We start from the raw sequence: 21,846 nt of genomic DNA, 5'->3' as shown, positions 1-21,846 counted from the left end.
TTTGTATTAGTCTTTCCAAGGCACATATTTTTGTTGTGTAATTGGTCTTCTGTATATTCTCGCACTTAGTGCACATCATGGATTGGTGTAGGGTGTGCACGTAGTGATGGGGGAGGGGGCCGGCGTGGGCCAGTGAAGACCCCCATCCCCGCCCTCTCCGGGGTCGGAGGGACCGCATTCGTGTTCCCAAAATGTCCGGTAAAGGGGTACTTTTCATGCACCAAAGTCCGGCTCGTAGTACACAAAAATCCGGCTCGTATTGACTTCACACACCGGGCGTAGGGGGTGCTTTCAAAGGGAGGGAACATGCATACGTGCAGGGGCGTACGCAGGGGGGGGGGGGGGGGGGGGGGGGGGGGGGGGGTTTTGGGGGTTCAAACCCCCCCCCCCCTTTGGTATTTTTGTGTATGTAAACCCCCCTAAAAAAAACCTAAAACCCCCCCTTTGTTTTTTTGTTTTTTTTTATTATTTAAAAAAAAAAAATAATAATAATAATAATAATTATACCCACGGCTAACCTAAATAAGGTGACCTTACCCCCCCCCCCCCCAACGACAAAAAATGTCAAATTATGAAATTTCGAGACCAAAAAAAAAAAGTGTGTCCGCTTACCCCCCCCCCCCCCCCCCCCCCCCCCCCCGGCTCGTATTGACTTCACACACCGGGCGTAGGGGGTGCTTTCAAAGGGAGGGAACATGCATACGTGCAGGGGCGTACGCAGGGGGGGGGGGGTTTGGGGGTTCAAACCCCCCCCCCCCTTTGGTATTTTTATGTATGTAAACCCCCCTAAAAAAACCTAAAACCCCCCCTTTGTTTTTTTTTGTTTTTTTTATTATTTAAAAAAAAAAAAAAAAATAATAATAATAATTATACCCACGGCTAACCTAAATAAGGTGACCTTACCCCCCCCCCCCCGACGACAAAAAATGTCAAATTATGAAATTTCGAGACCAAAAAAAAAAAATGTGTCCGCTTACCCCCCCCCCCCCCCCCCCCCCCCCCCCCCCCCCCCCCCCCCCCCCCCCCCCACTGAGCGACTTTTCGGCCGGCGCAATTTTCAAATTTTCGGGAGCAAAATATTTTAAACCCCCCCCCCCTTGAAAAAATCCTGCGTACGCCCCTGCATACGTGTACCCTAATTAACACTGAGTGGGGGGGGGGGGGGCTGGGATGGAGAGCGGGGAGGGTTGGGATGGAGTGTCGGGCTTTCCGATATATTCTTCTTTGGCTGAATACCAAAAAAAAATCGTAAAAGGGAAAGTGGCACCGAAGCTGTAATTTCAGTTATGTATGCACTTTTTAATCAAAGAAAGCTGAGTTTTAAAATTAACAATAATTATGATGACTTATATCTGTATAAATGGTGAGGAAATAGGTCTATAGTTAAATGCAAACGAAACGCGTTTGCCAGAGAACAATAAAAACAAGTGAGCGCTTCTCAATCTAATATTAGGTCTAGATGTTCTTTTCTATTTTATTGTCATGTTTACCAATATCCAATTAATGCTCAGAATGGTAAATCCATAATTATGCAATGCAGTAAATTATATGCGAATAGTAATCTTTTATTGCTAAATATATGTAGCATTGGTTTTCTGGCCTTTGCTATGTGCTATTTTGCCAATAAAATCGAAATTGAATTGAATTGAATTAACTTATGTAAAAGCATATCAGTTAAAGTTGGTTGAAAAAAAAATCGGATCAAGAATGGAAAAGTTGTTTTAAAAGTTGCTCTTACTGTTGATATGGAAAATATCACGTTTATAACACAATCATACAGTGTGAGTCAAAAATTCATCTTTGAACAGTAAATTATTATACATCTTATGAAAGAGTTTTTTTATCCCAAATCATTTGGTATCATTTTCGTGTGGTATGTGTTCACGCTTGGATGAACAATAGGCATTGTTTTCGAGAGTGCAAAAGTCGATTTGCGCCAAAATTGCTTGTGTGATGTTTGAATAAAACAATTGGGATTTGGGTATTAATTTGGTCTTTGCAGATCCAAATAACCTCCCTAACAAAATAATCATGCTACACATTCTAAATATCGAATATCAAATATCAACGAACATTTTGTGCGCGCGCGTGTGTGTGTGTGTGTGTGTATGTGTGACTTTGCTTCTGCAAAAAGCATATGCAATTGCATTTCATTTGATACATTAAATTCATTCTATCACTCCGCTAATCCCAACATAATACATGCTGTAGGCATCACTTTGGCTCAAGTCGAATTTTGCACTCTCGCAAACAATGCCTCATGTCCATCCAAGCGTGAACACATACCACACAAAAATGATACCAAATGATTTGGATAAAACACTCTTTCATAAGATGTATAATAATTTACTGTTCATGAATGATTTTTAAAATAATTAGCAATTTTCTAGGTGTAAACTTTTTTTTGACTCACACGGTACACTGTAAAAAAATAATAGTCGAAATAACTCAATAAAATTGAGGAAAAGAATTGCCTTATTTTCATTAAGTAAATATTACTTGCGGCATCTTAAATAGAATTTACTTATTTTGCTGAATAAATTTTTACTCAGTTAAATCGAGTTACATTAACGTAAATAATTTAAGTATTGTAATCATTTTAGATAATTAAAAAAAAGCTATGATAGGATTACATATTGCACGATTTGGTGCCCATCTAATCTAAAAAGTAACATCCACTAATCATTCACTACTTCTATTTAAGGTTTAACCGTATATATATATATATATATATATATCTACCACCATCACAAACTATTACATACGCTTCAATTCGACACATATTGAAAGGCTCCAAATTTTATATATACTTGATCGTAGCATCTTAAAAGGAAAATTGGTTGACAATGTCCTGAAATATCAAGTTTTGATTTGTTTTGAACTGGGTAACAATTAAAAATTGTCTTGTCTTTGCTTAGCCATGTTAAATGAATTAGTAAATGTTTTAAAGTCCTTAAATTTTCATTCAACCACAAAAAAGAATTGTTTTATTTAAAAATGAGTTTAATTTGGTCTTAATGAATATTCATAAATTATGTAAATATTTCTATTACGCACTGCATCGGTCCTTACTTTAAAAAGATAAGAATAATCAACATAAATTGCATATACGTATAATTTCTGATTTTGAGTTAAAATTACTAAATTAATACAAGCTGAAATTACTTAAAGTTCTTATGTATTTGATTTTACTTAAATATTCCACGTATGTTCTACTAAATTGAAAGTTTGAGTTAGCAAGACTTAAATTTAGTGCGTGAGTGGCAAAACTAATGTTTTCAAGTAAATTCTACATAGAAAAAATACGTAAAAATTACCAATGAACAAATTCTTTTTTACAGTGTATAGTCCCATGGTTATGCTTTGTGTTGAAAGCTATATCGTTCCTATATCTGTCCCATGTTCCAAATAAACATCCAAATAATGTACTTATTTTCTCTGAAGGGTAATTCCATTTTAAGAGTAATCTATTGGGGGAAATGATTTTAAAGCCCCGGGATAAAAACTTCAAACAAATATATATTTTCAAAAATGTAGTTGAACGAAAAACATATCATGTGTTCAAAATATACAAGGCACTACTGTAAAGCAATCTGTCAGACAAATAAATCAAAGAGATAAAAATGAGGGAAATTATTAAATCAAAGAGATCAAAACGAAGAACATTAATAAAACATTTATTCAAAATATTGCAAACTAAGCTAGCAAGCGAACAATTTTGATTTGATTCGATTTGTCCAAGTTTGGTATTTCTGCAGGTGCAGATATTCCTTCTATAGTTGCTCACTTTTTATACTATCATACATCTCAGGCTGTTAACCCAAGGAAATTATTATGATTTTCTTTAACAGGTTGAAACTAATTCAATGACTTCATCACACCAAGTCAACCATAATTAGTCTGCATGAAAACAATGTGAACTATTTTTTCCCTTTTCATTTACTTCATTGAATGTACCTTAACCATTGTGGGTTGACTGCACATCAAAGAGTGAACTTCTAAAACTAGTAAATCTGAACCCTGTGCTTTTTAAAAGTCATTAGAATCTAGTCCTGATTATAGGTAAGTCATATGAGCATATATAGTATCAATTCACTTAAATTACAGTTACCAATGCCATGTCTCCTGTATTTCCCCCTATTTATTTCAGTACAGTCCCATTCGTTAACTTTTGTGTCCTTGCATTTGCATGCATTTAGTGAAAATGGATTTCGCCATGGCATGTTGATGTTGGTCGAAATATATATCGTCCACCAGAAGCTAACGGTGCATTAGGAAAAAAGATAACTTGTTACTTGTTACAGTTTTCCCAATTTAGCTCCTTGGAAGCTATAATCAATCATGTAATGATGTATGGTTATGACAATGAGTCGGATCACAACTGCCAATGCATTGTCGATGAATATACTATATAGATGTAGATTCTTTGGCTGCCTGCATTACTGCTAGGCCTACATCTTTTTAAAAATTGTATGTTACGATTGATGTTCTGATATTTATTTGTCTTATATTATGTAGTAAGTTTCTCTTGATCTTTAATGACTCTCCAATTATATATACCAACAACAAAAAAGGAAATGTAAAGACAATGAATTAAAGAAAAGAGGAGGGATGCGTGCACACCCCTCCTGGATTCGCTAAAACATCTTCAGATCAGCTTCTCTTACACATTTTTAGAGTCAGTCTTTACTCAATACATCTATAAGATTATGTATTCTACCATACTCTTTATTTTAGGTGATATATGATGAGAAGTTCATCATGACCTCTAGATCTATAGTCAGTAGACAAAATATTTAAAAAATCACAGTGGTCCACAAACAAAAATTCAAACATGTAAAATTGCAAGTTAGTGTAAAATTGTATATGCAAGATTTACAAACCACAAAATTCCTTTCAATTGGGGTCCAGGGTTTGGTTAAGGGCTTTAGGTTGTGTGTTTTTATTTTGTTATTTTGAAGTATTTCAAACAAACTTTATAAATAATATGTCGGGAATAACCAGCTGCCGATTTTTATACCTGTCATTTTCAATTCCTTGTGGACCATCCTGGGTTTTGATGTTTCTGGCCTTTTTTCATTTGAAGAAACAACATTTAAACAAATTATAAAAACCTGATCTATTTCCCAAATTTATGGCAAAAATATGTTGGGTGTGTACAGCCCTTGAAGTATAGTCTACTCATAGTTTTAACATCAATCTATTGTTATTACTTTATTGTAATTTATTTCAAATGGAATTTATCTTTTTCCTAGACAATCCTCAGAATGAACAGCCTGAGTCCAGACTGTACAGGACTGAAGCAAGCGTACGATGCATGCTTTAATTCATGGTTCAGTGAAAAGTTCCTGAAAGGAGACTCAACAGACGCTTGTGGGGATCTCTTCAAGAAATACCAGGAGTGTGTCAAGGTTGGCTCACTAGTTTTGACAATTATTTTGAATCATCCGATCGTTTCTAGGGCTTTATTCTTGTTTTGACATGGTCTCTACTTTTCAACACGGCCAGCAAGTGTACCGTATTTCATTTAGAACTTTTTGCTTGTTCTATTATTAGAATTTTATATTTAAAACATCATCTAATTCATTCATATTGAATGTACCCCCCCCCCCCAATACTTTAGCAGTGTGTATGTGTGGTGTGTGTGGGCGGGGGGGGGGGCAATAAACCCAAACCAATCGCACAGAGGCGGCGAAAAAGACAGGGTATTTTGTGAAGCTATGATTCCATTTAACAGTAGAGTAACAGAAGCGTCAAGTGTAACAGACATGTCACTAAGAATCCACTGATATTATTATTATTATCAAAGGGATCCGGTAACTTTGTCTCAGATTCTGAAACAAAATCCTGGATTTAGCTCATGCTGCAATGATAATTATAATCCTTTAGCTCAGTCAGGAACCCCATGACTTTTACAAGCTAATCGCCTGTCTGATTATCAAGATATTTATAATTGGAAATCGAAACCAAATTTTGCGTTTTGCTAACGGTTTTCATAACACTACAGTCTATTGGGGAAAATGAGAATGGTACAACCGATTACTCAGAGATTTTTTTTACTTTTTTGAGGCACTTCTTGATAATTTGAAGCAAAATTCTTTTAGGGCTTCAATATTATACCATATCACAGACACTGATAACACGTAGGGTTGTGCATCTTAGATTTAACATTGTTAAACATTGTTAAACAATGCCTTTGAGCAAATTTGTTGTATCTATACTGTAGATTCCTGTTATAGAGAGCAAAGTCTACCTCCAATGCTAACCTGATTTTTTAACATCTCTCTTCTGATTTCGTATTACAGGAAGCCATCCTGGAAAAAGGCATCGATATAGATGAGGTCGAGAGGGTCGTCATAGGAACTGAATCTGAGAAGCAACCCCCTCCGCACTGATGAATGCCGATGGTACATTAGTTGCTAAGACCTGGGGGGCATTTCACAAAACTTGTCATCAGTGACAAATGACAGTTTTTGTTATAGGCTGCTGAAATCCTTGCTTCTGATTGGTTATCAGCAGATTTGTCACTGAGTTTTGTGAAACGGGGCCCCAGCAATCATGAACTTTGAGCTTCAGTTAAGAATCACAGAGACAAGGAAAATCATGCATGTGGGGTGGATTTTCATCCCATGAACCTTAAGATATTGAGAAAAATCACAATGGTTTCCACAGTGTGTATCAAAATCACTGTGGTTTTAGTTATAAGAATGTTTTGTAGTGTTAGCATATGGGTCATGGAATTCAGGATACAGGAGTATTTAATAGTGAATTGATAAGGATGATGATGATTAAGATAATAATGATGAGGCCTAAAAAAAAAAAGTTGTATTGCCCTTTGCGACCAAACCAAAAATCTTGAAATTTACGGGGTTTTTTTTTTTTAAACATTTTTTTTAGAGAAAAAATGTATTAAAGCATTCAAAACTGAAAAATATCAGCCCTAAGAGGGAGTAAAAAAAGAAAACAAGTTTTAGAAAAAGAAAAGATTTCCGACCGACAGACCCATGTTTTGGCACCTAAAGGGCAATACAACATCTTTTCTTTTAGGCCTGATGATGATGGTGAATGATGGTGATGATGATGATGATGATGATGATGATGATGATGATGATGATGATGATGATGATGATGATGATGATGATGATGATGATGATGGTGGTGGTGGTGGTGGTGGTGATGATGATGATGATGATGATGATGATGATGATGATGACGGTGATGATGATGATGCATGGTGATGATGACATGGGAAGAGGCAACACAGTTCAAAACTGAAATGTGTCCTTGTGAAATTGAAGTTGCGAGTCTTTCATGAAGTTAACCTTGATTGACATTAGTTTACAATGTGAGTTAAAATTATGATCTTTGTACGACTTTTATAGTTTTAAAATATTTTAAAAGGCATAGATGCTCTTATTTTGTTTTAAAGGAAATGTTTTACCTCACCTGAGCTCCACTTATTAGTGTAGCTCAATTTATAAACAGCCTCATATCATCTTTTTCATTTATTTATTGCAACTTTTAAAGATTGTTGGGTAATTGTAATTTTGTATAAGAAAAGCACATGATGCTTTGTGAGTGCACCTAGATGATAACATATTGATGTGATTATTAGGTGAGCATTACAACTCGGGTGTACTGTGTTTACTTCTTTGTGCCATCGATTATAAATTGTCTGTGAATTGACTCCACATTTTAAATAATGTTTCATGCCCGATATATGGTAGTAAAAGTCAAGAAAATTATTGTGAAGAGAGCATGCTCATGATGTCACATATGTTGGTTTGACTTATTTTTGTGTGATCCCGATCAGGTACAATATGCATTATTTATCACTAGAGTAATGCCAATCAAAATTTAAGAAGATGTGAAATCATATCTATCGTACTATGTGATGCTGCAATGTGTTTGCAATTCCAATTCCAATGTTTTGTGGAATTCAGATGATAAAGGGAAAAGCATAATGCGTTTTGATTTGATTCGATCTCCTATTGTTCAAGCTTTGAAGGTGCCTAGAAAGAAGTACAGGGTGGTGGTGGGGGCCAATATACTGTGTATAAAAAGTACACACTTTGAAATCATCTTCAAAAATTGTATGTTCAAGATATCTGCATTATCTTTCTTCATGATATTATGGGTGAGGGTCTATCCAAATGGATGAAACTAAACATATTGACAATATTTTCATGTTTGAGTGAGCATTGGCTAATTTGGAAATATTTTGAAAAAATGTTGATGTCTTGGATTGGATCAAAGTGCAAATCAGGCAATTATTGAAAGTGCGAACCGTAGTGAAATTATAACTCTGGAGCATTTCTTTGAAGCTTTTACATTTTTTGATATGCACTGAATTGAGCAGATAATTCTGCTTCTTTGTTTAGAACAGTATCATCTCCATTCAATAGATTCAAATCAGATTTCTAAATGATTCTGGTGTTTTTTTAGACAATGTAGATTCCATGTCATGTAGCAGCTTCATGTATATTTACATGCATTTCGTTAATTGATATTTATAATGAAGGTGCTGATTATTCAGGTTTTAAGAGATAATAAAGGTGAATTCTAGTGCTGTGAAAATACAGTTATTTTGATAATAGAAAATGATTATATTGTTAAGGCTTATGAAACAATGCAATCAATATTTCTTCCTATGATGTAATTGCTGTGAATGGAATATACATATGTTAACATTTTGGGATGTAGGCCTATGAAGTGTTGAAAACCTATATGCAATATGTGGAATAAATTTTTTATAAAGACCAAATGCTGCTAAAAGTCTCATTTTTAAGTTGTAAATAGCCATCAAGTTCAAATGAATTACCGTATAGTTTGTGAGAAATAGTATATAAAAGCTGGACATTTCTTTATATTTTTACCTATGCCCTCTTATATTTGGTCTCATTGTGTTATTTTTGAAAAGTAAATCTGCTTTTATATTTTCATTATTTTTGACAGCTAATTTGTCCATAAGCTAAATAACATAAAGGTTACCTTTGATTAGAAAGTACAATAATATTAAGTTCTTTGGAACTACCAAATATACCATCATTCTACAACATAATTATGTATCTTATCATTTCCTGCTCTGTCTCAAACTATCAGCTCTTATGTTTTAATCTCTCTCCATCTCTTTCTTTCCTTCACACTCCCTCTCTTTCTTTCTCTCTTTCTTTCTCTCTCTCTTTCTCTCCATCTCTCTATTGTACCCTCACTAATCACACTTTATCTTTTAATGTACCGGTATTCGTCCTATCAACTCTTCCTTTCTTTGTTGATATACATGTGCATCTTCACAGTACACTCTCTCCATCTCTTTCTTTCCTTCACACTCTCTCTCTCTCTCTCTCTCTCTCTCTCTCTCTCTTCTTTCTCTCACAAATACTCTATCATTCTTTCTTTTGTCACTCCAGATCTCTCTCTCTCTCTCTCTCCATCTCTCTATTGTACCCTCACTAATTACACTTTATCTGTTAATGTACTCGGTGCTCATCCTATCAACTCTTTTTTTCTCAATTTCAATGTTGTAATACAGTAGTACCTGAATAAAAGGGCACTTGTTATTTAATTTCTAACTGACCCAACAATACAAATAATGCATTTTTAAAGTTCAAAGATGTACATCCATATTTGTTTCACTTTCGTTAGACTGTTACATGTTCAATATCGGTGAAAATGATGTACAAACATCTATACACAACATGGTTACAAATCAATCTCCAAAATTAGAGATTACTGAATTCAAACTCTTGAATAAAAAGAGTTTCCTAGACTTTGTAATTCTTCTTTGGTTATTAGGCAATGTAATCTAGGTTTTGTTAAATTTCTAGGTTTCATAAAACATCACCCCGGACAAGTTACAATCACTGAATTTTGAGAGCAAACTAGTAGAATTAAAGCATTTTTTTAATTATTAATCTACATTTGCAACTCTCCACCCAGGTGTAGTCAGTGGGTACCCGGTAGAAAGAAATTCCTTGACCGCTTGAGCACCTTATCGTGGTAACTCAGCCAAAGCCAGGGCCTGGGGTACTAATGATACGATTGCAGGACCCCCGGGGAGAACCATAATACTAAAGATGAGGCAACCCTGTGTAAATAAGACATATTATCATTATTATCATTGCCATTATTACTGTGCATGGGATCAAATTTTTACTAAACAAAATGTAAAGTATTGATGCAAATTAGGAAATCAATTGTACATGACTTCGCTACATACCGATATTAATTTGCAACAAGGATACAAGTTTTAATATGTTTAAATGCTTTTATCCAATGAGTCTGAAAAGACACCTAGACATGTGTGAGCCCTAAGTATACACAAGGCACAGTACAAATCATCAAAAAAGCATGAAATGGGGAGTTGCCAGGGCCTAATTAAATACTGAAATCTTGCATCCCCAAACACCAAAGAAAAGGACTAAAATTTATATTCATTTACTCTATATTTGCATCAAAGGAAATTACTAAAGCCATTTACACTGTATTATTTTACTATGGGATAAAAAGGGCCCCGTCTTATAAAAAGTTGTGATTAATCGCAACTTTTAAGCGAATGATATCAATCGCAACTAGGTATGTACATTTTCAGAGATAGGAGACTGCAAACTTGTGATTGATTTGGATCAATCGCAACTCTTTAAAAAATGAGGCCCTGGTCTATATCATACAGAATCAAGAAATTTAAAGCAAAAAATTCAATTTCCCAAGGCATTTTTCTCAGCTAAAAATCCTCTTTGCAGGACATGATCACAAACCTATTGCATGAAATTTGCACCTCTGAGCCTTTTCTTACACTTACGGCTACTCACCCACAGATAAACTTGCCCAGGGAACTTGGATTTTTGCTTATAATAACAAATTTCTTGATTCTGTATGTTATCTTGGTCAGAAAAGTCATCATAAAAAGTTCAAATAGGGCTTTGATTGTACCAGAGATTGGAGAGTATGCAGAACCTCAGATTTGCATGGCCCCTTATGCAAGCCCTGAACCATGGCTGGAAGGGACTTTGCTCTTTGCACTCATGCACATCAGTAGCCATTGACCAAGACCCTGTTTCATTAAACTTGTTACCAATAACAAGTTATAATAACTGTTATAAGCTACTGAAATCATGGCATCTGATTGGCTAAGAGCAAATTTGTCATAGAATTTGATCATTTGTGATTGAAAACAAGTTTGATGAAACAGGGCCCTAGTCTCATTCCCAGTCCAAGCCTAATCTACAGACTGGACCCACTTGGACCCACTTCATAGTTCATAAAATACATAATATATGATAGGGTATTTGTCAGAGTATCCTACTGGCAGAGAAGCAATAAATCATAATAATAATAATAATAGCTTTTTCTTATATAGCGCTTTTCAGGATCGAAGGCCCTCTCAAAGCGCTTTACACCTGTACAGATATATATTATTACCCCGGTCATCAGATTCAGGCTTACCTGCACAAACTGTACGCACATTCTCCACTCCCTGGGGAGCATACCAGCCAGGCATCATTTTTACAAGCGCACACTTGCTACTCTAAGCACATTAGCTTTCACATCCTACCGGGTACCCATTTAACACCTGGGTGGAGACTGGAGAGTGGCAAATGTAGATCAATGTCTTGCCAAAGGACATTAGTGCCGCAGTGGGACTTGAACCGCGGACTTTGTGATCCACAGTCCGGTGACATATCCACTCGTCCACGACACCTCTGTGACACTAAACACTTTGTTATATGCATGAATGTTAATAATTTCATTAAAATGCTACTACTACATGTATCCAAATAGACAGTAGAAAATGTGAGCATGACTAGATATATATTTTCTGTTCAAATCTATTTTTAAAACACCTACTTGTATGAGGTAGCCCGTTTCTGTGACGTCTTGGTACTTATACAACATATACTTATCCAATAAAATAAATATGACAAAAGATGAATGGTTTCTTTAGATACATGTACATACATGTACATGAATACACAGTATACCTATAGTGCACTGCAAGTTGGAAAGAACTCCAGATATTGACAAAAGGATCAGTTTTAACTCAACAAAAGAAAAGTTGAGACACAATGGCAAGATAATTTGTCTGCCATTGCGGAAAAGTTGATAAATACACACTGGGATCAGAAAGGGTGACATTCTAAGTTGTCACTACTTGGTAAGAGATTGGACAACCAGAAAAGGAGATTTAAAGGAGATGTAAAAATGGATAAATGGTGGTAAAATTTATAAATTAATGAATGATTATTGGGAACGACTATATAATACTCCGCCACATAAGTAACTATAATGTGTGGTGGAGTATTCTGAAGTAAAGCCCTAGATGTAGATTAATACACCCTGTCAAAATTTAACAAGTGCAAAATAAAAGAAGACTGAGATTTAACATATTTGGCCCCAGTCTATACAGGTAATTGCTCCAGAGTCCAGAATACATAAACTTAGCATTACAATTACTAGAACATTAACTGACATCATGCATGATAAAGTGGTACAATCCTAGCTATCCTGTCTCTACATATAGGACACTGCGGGGGTTGAAGAACGATTGCACATTCCGAGCATGCACATACATGCCCGCAGTTGAGGAGAACACAGTCCCTGGGTCTGGAGAGGCAGATCGCGCAGGAGTCCAAGTCTTGATATCTGCCCTGAAGATCGTCCACATCGGAGCCTTCCGACTGCACCGCCCGCTGCTGTATGACCCGCTGGACGTACATGTCGTAGCTGCGTTGTTCCTGGTACCTCTTAAACCACTTCCACAGGACGATACATAGCATGACAACCGTTGTCGATCCGCAAATAGCCACTAGAACTTTCCACCTGCGCAGTTTGGAACGCAGCTCTCGTAGAATGCCAGACTGTCCCGACAACGAAAGTATGTAGTCTAATCCGGATGTTGGTGGTCTCAACATCATCTTACCGTTGACAATGGCTAGTTCTCCTACTCCGGTTAATAGAGCACCCTCTGGAAGCATGCGCTCAATTTCTTGGAAGCCTTTTGTCTTCTCCCCACTGGCCCAACTGAGGATGTTGTTTCCTAGCGAAGTGTTGTAGGGAAAGAACTTGTCGTGGATGGTTTCAAGTTCTAGGCCGGTGGCCACAAGTGCATCTTCAACACCTAAACCTACTTTACCACGGGTCACCTCGAATGGGACATGCTTTGTGGTGTCCCTGATCAATCGGGTTGTGTCGTACCTGTAGCCAAGTATGAAGAGAAAGTGGGACATTACACAATTACTATCTCAAACTGATCAGACACACATGAATCTCACTGGATTTTTTCATAGTCCTATAGAGGAGGCGCCATAGCTCAGTCGGTAGCGCAGTGGTCTCATAATCCGGTGACCCGGGTTCGAAACCAAGGCGACGCGCTAGTGCCCTTTGGTAAGGCATTAATCCTCATTACCAGGTCCCTCAGAGACGACCTAAAGCCTTCGGTCTTCTTGTTGCTTACTAACAAGCATTTATTGCCTTCTTAGCTGTCAGGTAAAATAACCACCACCATCCTCATTTATATGCACACATTGTGTGACTCAAGTTCAAGTTTTATTGGAATACCTTTCCCCTTTGTCATTAGAATAGCCCAATCCTTGAAGACACATTACTTTGCAAAAGCCTCCAAATATCTTGGCTGTGTGCTTGTACACCAAAGCACAGAACGGTGTAACAGCAGGCAATGGTCTTACTTGGCAGATGAAATGCAAATCAATACAACCACTCATGATGGGAAAAGTAAGGGAAAGATTGGAAGTCTTCTTTTCTCATGTTCCTTTTTCTCTCTATATATTTATTTTCCTTTTCTCTCTGTTTCCCATTTTTTCTTTTCTTTTATTTCTGTTTGTCCCCCACCCTTCCCGCTACACCACTGGTAGATGGCACTTACCATAGTCTTGTTGATTTACTCCACTCTGTCTTGTGCTCTCTACAGAGCAACGTCTGAATGACCCCCACGACCCCTACGACATACTCGCTCTTGATGGACTGCTCCACTGCTTTGATGTTGCCCTCTATGACAGCGTAAGGGAGAGTCTGATTAGGAGCAGTGCTGAGCATATTGACAAGGTCTTCATTGAGCTCCAGCACTGGGGCATCCTGCACAAGAATTGAGGAAGAAAATGGATAAGAGTCAAGGCCCTCCAGATCCAGTGTATAATTACAGCTTAAAGCGGGACTGCACCTGTATCTACTTGTGCCCTCTATACAGCCAGCAATGCCTAAGCGGTACCCGTCGGTCCCCAATAATCCCCTTTTTTTCCTGTTAATTGAGAGCTGATTTCATGAGATAACCACCTGCCAGTGACCATGCAGGGAGATCTAATCCCTCCTGTCTAAACTAGTGCAGATAGGCCTTAAAATGTGTGATTCTGTGCAATGTCCTGTAAGCAGGGCTCGAACAGGTACCCAGACACATGGGCGCCCAAAATCTAGGTCCAGCCCCCTAAAATGTCAAGTTTGTTTACATAGGGCTCCTGCATAAAGACTCTGAAAAGTGAAATCCAGACCCCCTTCCAAAGATGTAAGTGTGGAGCCCTGCTGTAAAGACATATGACTTTTGTTTATTTATTTATTTCAAAATGAGAATATCTTGATATGGACTATGAATAATGTTTTTTTGTAGTATTACTGACGCTATTCTATCATCGTGACATTTTATAAAGAAACAATTTTTTTTTAAAGTAAAAAATCATACAGTACAGGACAGTGAGGACACGTTGCATGGAATCTTGCTAATGCTAGTAGGGCTTTACATCATAATAATTGTGAACCACCAACTGAAGAGAAATAAAGTAATAAACTTACTACCACAGATCTCTATCTCAAATTGGCAAAGCAAAGTAACATGATCCAAAGTTTATGATCCAGGCTTTTTTTGTTAAATAAACAAAGGCACGAGTTCTAACTAAATCTTTTTCAAAATTCTTGATATTTCTTTTTCAAGATTGTTTAATCTTAGAAATTGATTGAGCCCGACTGCTACACATATGATTACTCTGGCAGGGGACACAAATATTACATTGCATGACAGCATGAACTGGTAGCTACACCTGTACATGTATCAACATAGTCAAAATAGATAAAAGATAGAAAATGGGAGAAATAAAGATTGTGAAAGCATCTCTTGACATGTCATCTTATCTCACCTTGACTTCCCCTAGAGTCCTTGCCTTCTTGTGCCAGAAAATTGAGAACAGTCCAGTGGCAGCCGCACTGGCACCTAGAAGGCAGTATTCTAGTATCATGGCTAGAAGTCAGACAAGATATTCACTTCTTGATATAGTGTCAACCTGCCACAATTACCTTTGACTGCGCTTGCCGATGTACATAGACTGGAAAGGAATAGAAAGAAAGAAACAAATTACATAGTAAAGAGTATTCCACAATACTTCTGGGGCAGTTTCCTGAAACTTTCATCAGTCTATTAAAGTTTGTGGACATCCCATTGAAACATGTGCATTACTTCTCAATGGTTGTTTCCTGGGAATGTCCTACAACTTACTGTAGATGTACATGTACCGTCTGATAGTTCTGTGAAACTGGTCTCTTGAGGGTCATTTCATGAGACCCATCATAAGAATATAAGGGTCATTTCATGAGACCATCATAAAAATAAGTTTGACAGCTCATCCCATTGAAATGTGTTTTCATTTTCCCAAATGAATTTGTGTGACTGCAAGAAAGTACTATTCCAAGATCAACATGGATCTATGTACAACTGCACACAAAAATTGACAAAGAGTAGATCTACTTTCTTTTTGATTGTCTATTTCATTTTCTTCTTGGTCATTCAATAAATGAGTTGCAGAAACAGTTAGTAGTGGGCTCTCAGTCTCAGGACATGGGGAATTCAACACCATTCGGGCATTAACCGAATAACAGTTGCTGTCATATCACCAGGAGGGCCTTCACTCTTTTTAAGACCAACGCACAGCATGACGCATTTTGCATCAGTTCGACATTCGAGCTACCACTCTCTTTACTTTTTCAAACAGTGAATTTAGTAGTTTGTACAGCAATTCGCATACAAAGATAATTATGATTATATCCCGCATACTAGGAATCTTGCAATCTGATTGGTCTAAACGAGGTCTACTATCTACCTGAGATAGTACTTTTGTAAAGTAATTTTTTGCTGCTACCCCACTTGCCCACCCTTGCCCATTGAATACGCATAGCAAAGTAGGTTACGCGAAATGTCAAAGTCAATGTCAATGTCAAATGAGCGTGCATCGACTGTATTACATGTAGTCTAGATCTACTCACTCCAGCAAAGCATAGAGAGTCAATGCTAAAGCGTGTTGACCTCTAGCACTGCATGCTTGCTGTGAGGCGGGTATTATTATACCTATACACAAATATACACACCACACAATTTTGCATAGACTGTACACAATCATGTCGATGCAGCTGTAAGCAAAGTTTGACACTAGACTTACAATTTGAATTTTAAAATTATTCTTTTTAACATCAGTAAGTTAAACAAAATGTAGTTTACTGCTATTTAGGTGTCATCAATTGTCACTAAAGTACTGATTTTGGGTGAAATCAGTTGAGTTTTGTACAGTGGTGTTTGAAATGTTGAGAATCAAAAGCACCGCTTTTACTACACAGCCAGGATAGTGATGCTCCTATGTGTGGATCTACTAGGGGGCCGTTTCTCGAAACCAACTCCATGACAGTCATATCTTTCTTTGTCGGCGACCTACGGAGATGTCATGAAGCGGATAAACCGTTTCACAAAGCCATGACAGACATGATATCGATATATCGCGTTACTAGCAGCTCAAGAACATAGTCTTTGTCATGATCCATTTGATTTATCAAGAATAACTTTGTTTGACAGTCATATCTTTGTCGGCGACCTACGGAGATGTCATGAAGAAATATCAAAAAGAAATATATACATATAAATTCTCCTAAAATAAATAATAAATAGTGTCATTATCATATTTACATCATCAAACAATTTGCATATTTCTGTAAAGATTCTTAAATTGAAGAAAAACCGGCGAGTGTTTTTTTTTTACAGTCGAATCAAAAGTTAGTTGAAGGATACCGTAATGTGATAGTTTATCAGATACATACTTTTTTGTTTATTGTGACGAGGAATTTTAGGCAAAATGTCTTTTCTCAGCCAGTTTTTATTCTAGAGTCTCATAAATACTCGTTATATAATTGATTTGATATTGAAAATATAATTTGGAAGAAGTAATTAGAGAGGGAATAATAATGCACATAGGCCCCAAAGGTATGACGGTATCCTAAGAAAAGACTATGGATCGACTATGGAAAACGCTGTGTAACATTCTTACCTCTCTTATAGTTTAATGATTTGTGATTCAATGTTTATATTCAGCTTTTTAAAGTTTCTGTATAATTTGTATTCTCACTTTTGTACATTTGCAATTTGCATCCCAGAGAATTACATACCGAACTCGTCTATATTTTTCTCAAAATGATAGTGAAAGTAATCGTCCATTTTGCGACCCATGGAATGGCAACAAACTGACTTGTGATGGCGCTAGTTTACAGCAATTAAAAAAATATGACAAGTTCGGAGCAGTGACAACTCGCTTGTCGCGGAAGTTGTCGCTCATCTTGGCAAAGACGGCTTCGTGAAACACTTAGCTGACAAGTTGCGTGACAGTGGCGAGATGTCGTTGATCTTGTAGTTATGACGGTTTCGAGAAACGGCCCCCAGGTCTACGTCTAGACTGTAGATCTAGATATACCGGTTTATAAAATGGCTCTAGTATTTTAAGTATCGTGATTGGTCAATACGCGTCACATGACATTGACAAATTTTTGATGCAAGCACGATTTTGCAGAAATGAGTGCAGAAAAAGCGCAACAAAAAGTTATATTGCACGTGACCATGGAGATCCAGTGTACGTGTAGTACGCGCTCCCTCGAGTGCATTGCAATTATTGTAGGCTACGCGTAGCTAATATTGTACGCTCCACCATGATCCCCAGCGCAACGTACGCATAGCTTAGCTCTAGCATAGACTTACTAGACATAAAAAGCAAATTTTTATTTTACTTTTGCCTTGGATTTAGGCCTGTTTTGACTTTTGGATTTTATAATGAAGCCAGGAATTTCAGCTGTCTGATGTAGATTCGTCTCGAGACCCACTGTAGACCTCTGTGGATTTTATTTTTAATCAAGGCAATGAATCCCATTGACTTTTTGGTAAGCCTGCAAGGTCTTAGTCTAGAGTAGAACCAACCTAACTAGATCTAGATCGAACTCTCGTAGACTCTAACTTAAGATCTAAAGTTTCGTTTGTTGCTATTTGTGTCGCTATTTTATAAAACAAATAGTCTAGGTCTAACGCACTTGACCAATTGTGCGAAACGTAAATGCAGTGTACGCTCGGTTTCTTCAGATGGTTCGCACTGTCAACTCGCCGCAAGCGGCTCGTTGCACAGAGCGGCATCAATCTAAAGAAACCTCGCGCGTACTGCATTCACCGCTATTGGCTATTGCACTCTGGGACGTGCGTTATTTGTATAATATGCATGTTGCACTTTGTAAAATCTAGCTGAAGAAGCTAAACTATCTGCAGAATCAGATATTTATATTTGCTTACTATCATGGACATGATGGAGTTGGTTTGACCGTTTGAATGGTTTTATGATACAACCCCCCCCCCCCCCCCCCCCCCCCGGCCTCCGCCTCCCGGCGCGGCCTGGCCTGGCACCTCCCGTGGCCGTAGCCGCGTACGATGGTGCGGCGGCGTCGCTCGATTCCCAACAACGAAAAGTGCACTGCTGCAGAATGGAAGTCAGAACAAATGAAAATTGACACAACAAATGTACTCCCACAGCCATAGTGGAAGGAACATAAATCTCATAGAGCATGTTAAAGCTTTGAATCTACATGATATTCATTATGCATCTAAGAAAAATAACTTTCATACCTTGACTTTCTAACAAATGTGAATAAAACTCGTCGGGCTTTTTCGTTCTGAGCTGCGTTCCGCGATCCGGTTTGTTAAAATTTTTGAAGGTTACATATTTTGTATGGTATCCGAGAGGAATCAAATTCAGAATAAAATACAAAACAGTGTTATAAAAGAAAAAAAGTGGACAAAAGAAAGGTGGAAGGAAAACAGAAAAAAAAGAGAAAAGAAAAAGAAAACATTGAAAAAATAAGTCCTTCTTCCTCTTTTTATCCTACTTCTCTCTGCTTCTAATTGTAATGATATTTTTAAATTACAAATTCAAAGAGAACTTAAAATTAGATTTCTTTGCTGGTTAAATAGTCGCTTGATATGAATGATAAAGGTCATAAAGAACCTTCATAAAAAAATCTATACAAATATCTCCACTGCTTTGATTTGCAATCTAAATGACTAATTTTAACATACAATTAACACATATATTTAGAAAAAATGTGTTTCAACACCATCATACATGTTTGCTTATGCTGTTATATATTTGTCTTGAAATTGAGTACCGGTAGTAATTAATTCAATTTTCGATTCATTCAACTTAATTCAATTTTCGAATAATTCTACTGAATTCAAATAATTTTACTTCAATAACTCAATCAAAACATGAACAAATATATGAATATCTAATGACATTTGCAATATCGCATACAAAATGAAACTAATTTGTAATTATGTAATGCAAAATGATGTTGATAAAGTAATCAAAGCATTTTAGGATGCAAAATATACATGAATAAGCATATCATAAGTTCAGTCGAAATTTAAAGGAAAATTCAAATAGGTGTAAGCCTGAAAGGGATCCTATAAGATTATGGTGTAACTACTGTATGTATATACATAGGCGCCGGGATTTGGGTGGCAGGGGGGGGGGGCACTTGCACTTGCCCTCCAATACAAAAAAAAGTGGGGGGCGGGCAATTTTTTTTTCCTGAAAATGTAGTGTAAGCCTATACCAAATCCTTCAATTCTACTTTTGAAAATGCAAATGACCAGTTCGGTCGCTCGAACTCCCTTCACTCCTTTTGCTTTTGAGATTCTTCGAAAACTTTAACGCATCTTTCCCCCTCCCCCACCAGAAAAATATTCCGCATACGGCCCTGAAAAATTAAGACAAATGAAAATAGGAAAATATAAGTGATATAACCAATTCCAAAAATCTTCGCTGGCGCGAACTGCTGGCGCTTATTCGCCGGCTGGATGAAATGGAGTTACTCCATTTCATCCAGCCGCGAATAAGCGGGGTTTGCATGGGGGGGGGGGGGGGGGGGGGGGGGGAGGGTAAGGAGCACTAATTTTTGTTTCTTCCAAATTCGTAAGAAAATATTAAGCGCCGAATTAACACCCCCCCCCCCCACCCTCCCCTGGTTCACTCCTATTTATATTGTGTATTGTTGATTGAAACTTAATGTAATATGAAAACATAGGGTTGAGCTAATTGAGAGTCAAAACCACAGTGTAGTAAATATATATTTCTATGGTCAAAACCTATCCTTTGTAAGTATAGGTTGTACAAGAGCCCGAGTTTATTTTAAATTAGGCAAAATATTAGTTAGTGATAAGTTCTTGGTTCCAGGCTAACTTGAGAGTGATGGTTCACTTCTATTTATATTATGTATTTTTGATTGAAACTTAATGTAATATGAAAACATAGGGTTCAACTTGAAGGTGTAGTAAATTAGTAAATATATATTTAGATGGTAAAAACCTATCATTTGTACGTTTAGAATTACTAAAGAGTTTATTTGGAAATTGGGAAAAATATTAATTAGTGATTAAAAGTTCATGGTTCCACATGACTAATTTCAGAGGAGATTTATATCATTAAAACATGTCTCCTCTTTCGACTGCTGTTAAATGAAGTAAGTATGATATAGAGCTGACGACAACAACAAAGTTTTGGGAAATGTAAAAAATTGGGTGGACAGTGCACTCTTATTTCCACGGAGTCAAATTTCACTCTGAATGGCGTCAGCTGGGAGTCAACTCTATTCCTATAGTTAAAGTGACACGGAAAAGGAGTCATCTTGACTCTGAATTGAGTCAATTCTCAGCTGATGCCACACAATCCGAGTCAAATTGATTCGGAATCCGTGTCACTTTAACTAGGAATAGAGTTGACTCCCAGCTGACGCCATTTAGAGTGAAATTTGACTCCGTGGAAATAAGAGTGTGATTCTTTACTATTTTGATATATTTGGATGCCCCTGTAGATGTATTATAAGCACTAGAAAATTTAGTCCCTAAAACAGTTCTGCTATCGAGAAAAATTGCTCCCGGTAAATTGTGATAAAATTTCAAATAGCGCCTACGGCCGTACAACAATCTCAGAATATGTAGTTGTGATATATAGTTTCCAAACGGGAATAGCTAACCGGTCGATTTTAGTCAAGAAACATTGTTTTATAGCTTAATTAATATCTTGACCTTGAGAGGGAGCTATATACTACATAAAGAGTGTATTATTTACAACTTCATAACTTTAGACTCGATTTCAACCGCGACAACGATCACTGAGTTTTGTAGGATCGCATATGCTTCCAATATGTTCATTTGAACCAAATTCATGACCCCATACCAAAACTTAGTATTACCTTTTATAATGGTGAATCATGATTACATGATAATTATAACAAAGATAATAATAATGATAAAACTACTACTACTACTACTACTACTACTACTACTACTACTACTACTACTACTACTACTACTACTACTACTACTACTACTACTACTACTACTAATATTACTAATGATGATAATCATGATTATTGTTTAAAAAAAGTAAGTAGGCCTACGACTACCAATAACCTAATGTATAATAAAAGTAAGAATAATAATGATTAAAAAAAGAAGATAATAAATGACTTATTACGGGCCTTCACTCGACG

At 36.8% G+C, this 21,846-nt stretch overlaps 2 protein-coding genes across 2 annotated transcripts; one reads left to right on the top strand and one right to left on the bottom strand.

The window, feature by feature from the left end:
• Positions 1-3,931: 3,931 nt before the first annotated feature.
• On the top strand, positions 3,932-6,862 carry LOC582583 (TP53-regulated inhibitor of apoptosis 1). The gene is made up of 3 exons (XM_782528.5): positions 3,932-4,062; positions 5,256-5,411; positions 6,306-6,862. Exons 2-3 carry the CDS (start codon positions 5,268-5,270, stop codon positions 6,393-6,395), a joined length of 234 nt encoding a protein of 77 aa, XP_787621.3. The 5' UTR covers positions 3,932-4,062; positions 5,256-5,267; the 3' UTR covers positions 6,396-6,862.
• Positions 6,863-12,159: 5,297 nt separating this feature from the next.
• Positions 12,160-18,983, bottom strand: LOC594222 (mitochondrial ubiquitin ligase activator of NFKB 1). Its single transcript, XM_030991951.1, has 4 exons — positions 18,920-18,983; positions 15,141-15,326; positions 13,883-14,091; positions 12,160-13,194 (listed from the first exon to the last, which is right to left on the bottom strand). The coding sequence occupies exons 2-4, from the start codon at positions 15,237-15,239 to the stop codon at positions 12,471-12,473; spliced, it is 1,032 nt and encodes a 343-aa protein (XP_030847811.1). The 5' UTR covers positions 15,240-15,326; positions 18,920-18,983; the 3' UTR covers positions 12,160-12,470.
• Positions 18,984-21,846: the final 2,863 nt, after the last annotated feature.

Source organism: Strongylocentrotus purpuratus, unplaced genomic scaffold (genome assembly GCF_000002235.5).
Source record: "Strongylocentrotus purpuratus isolate Spur 01 unplaced genomic scaffold, Spur_5.0 spur5_scaffold_2, whole genome shotgun sequence".
Taxonomy (NCBI): Eukaryota; Metazoa; Echinodermata; class Echinoidea; order Camarodonta; family Strongylocentrotidae; genus Strongylocentrotus; species Strongylocentrotus purpuratus.
The sequence above is the reverse complement of the archived record's forward strand: the minus strand, read 5'-3'. Positions and strand labels throughout refer to the sequence as shown.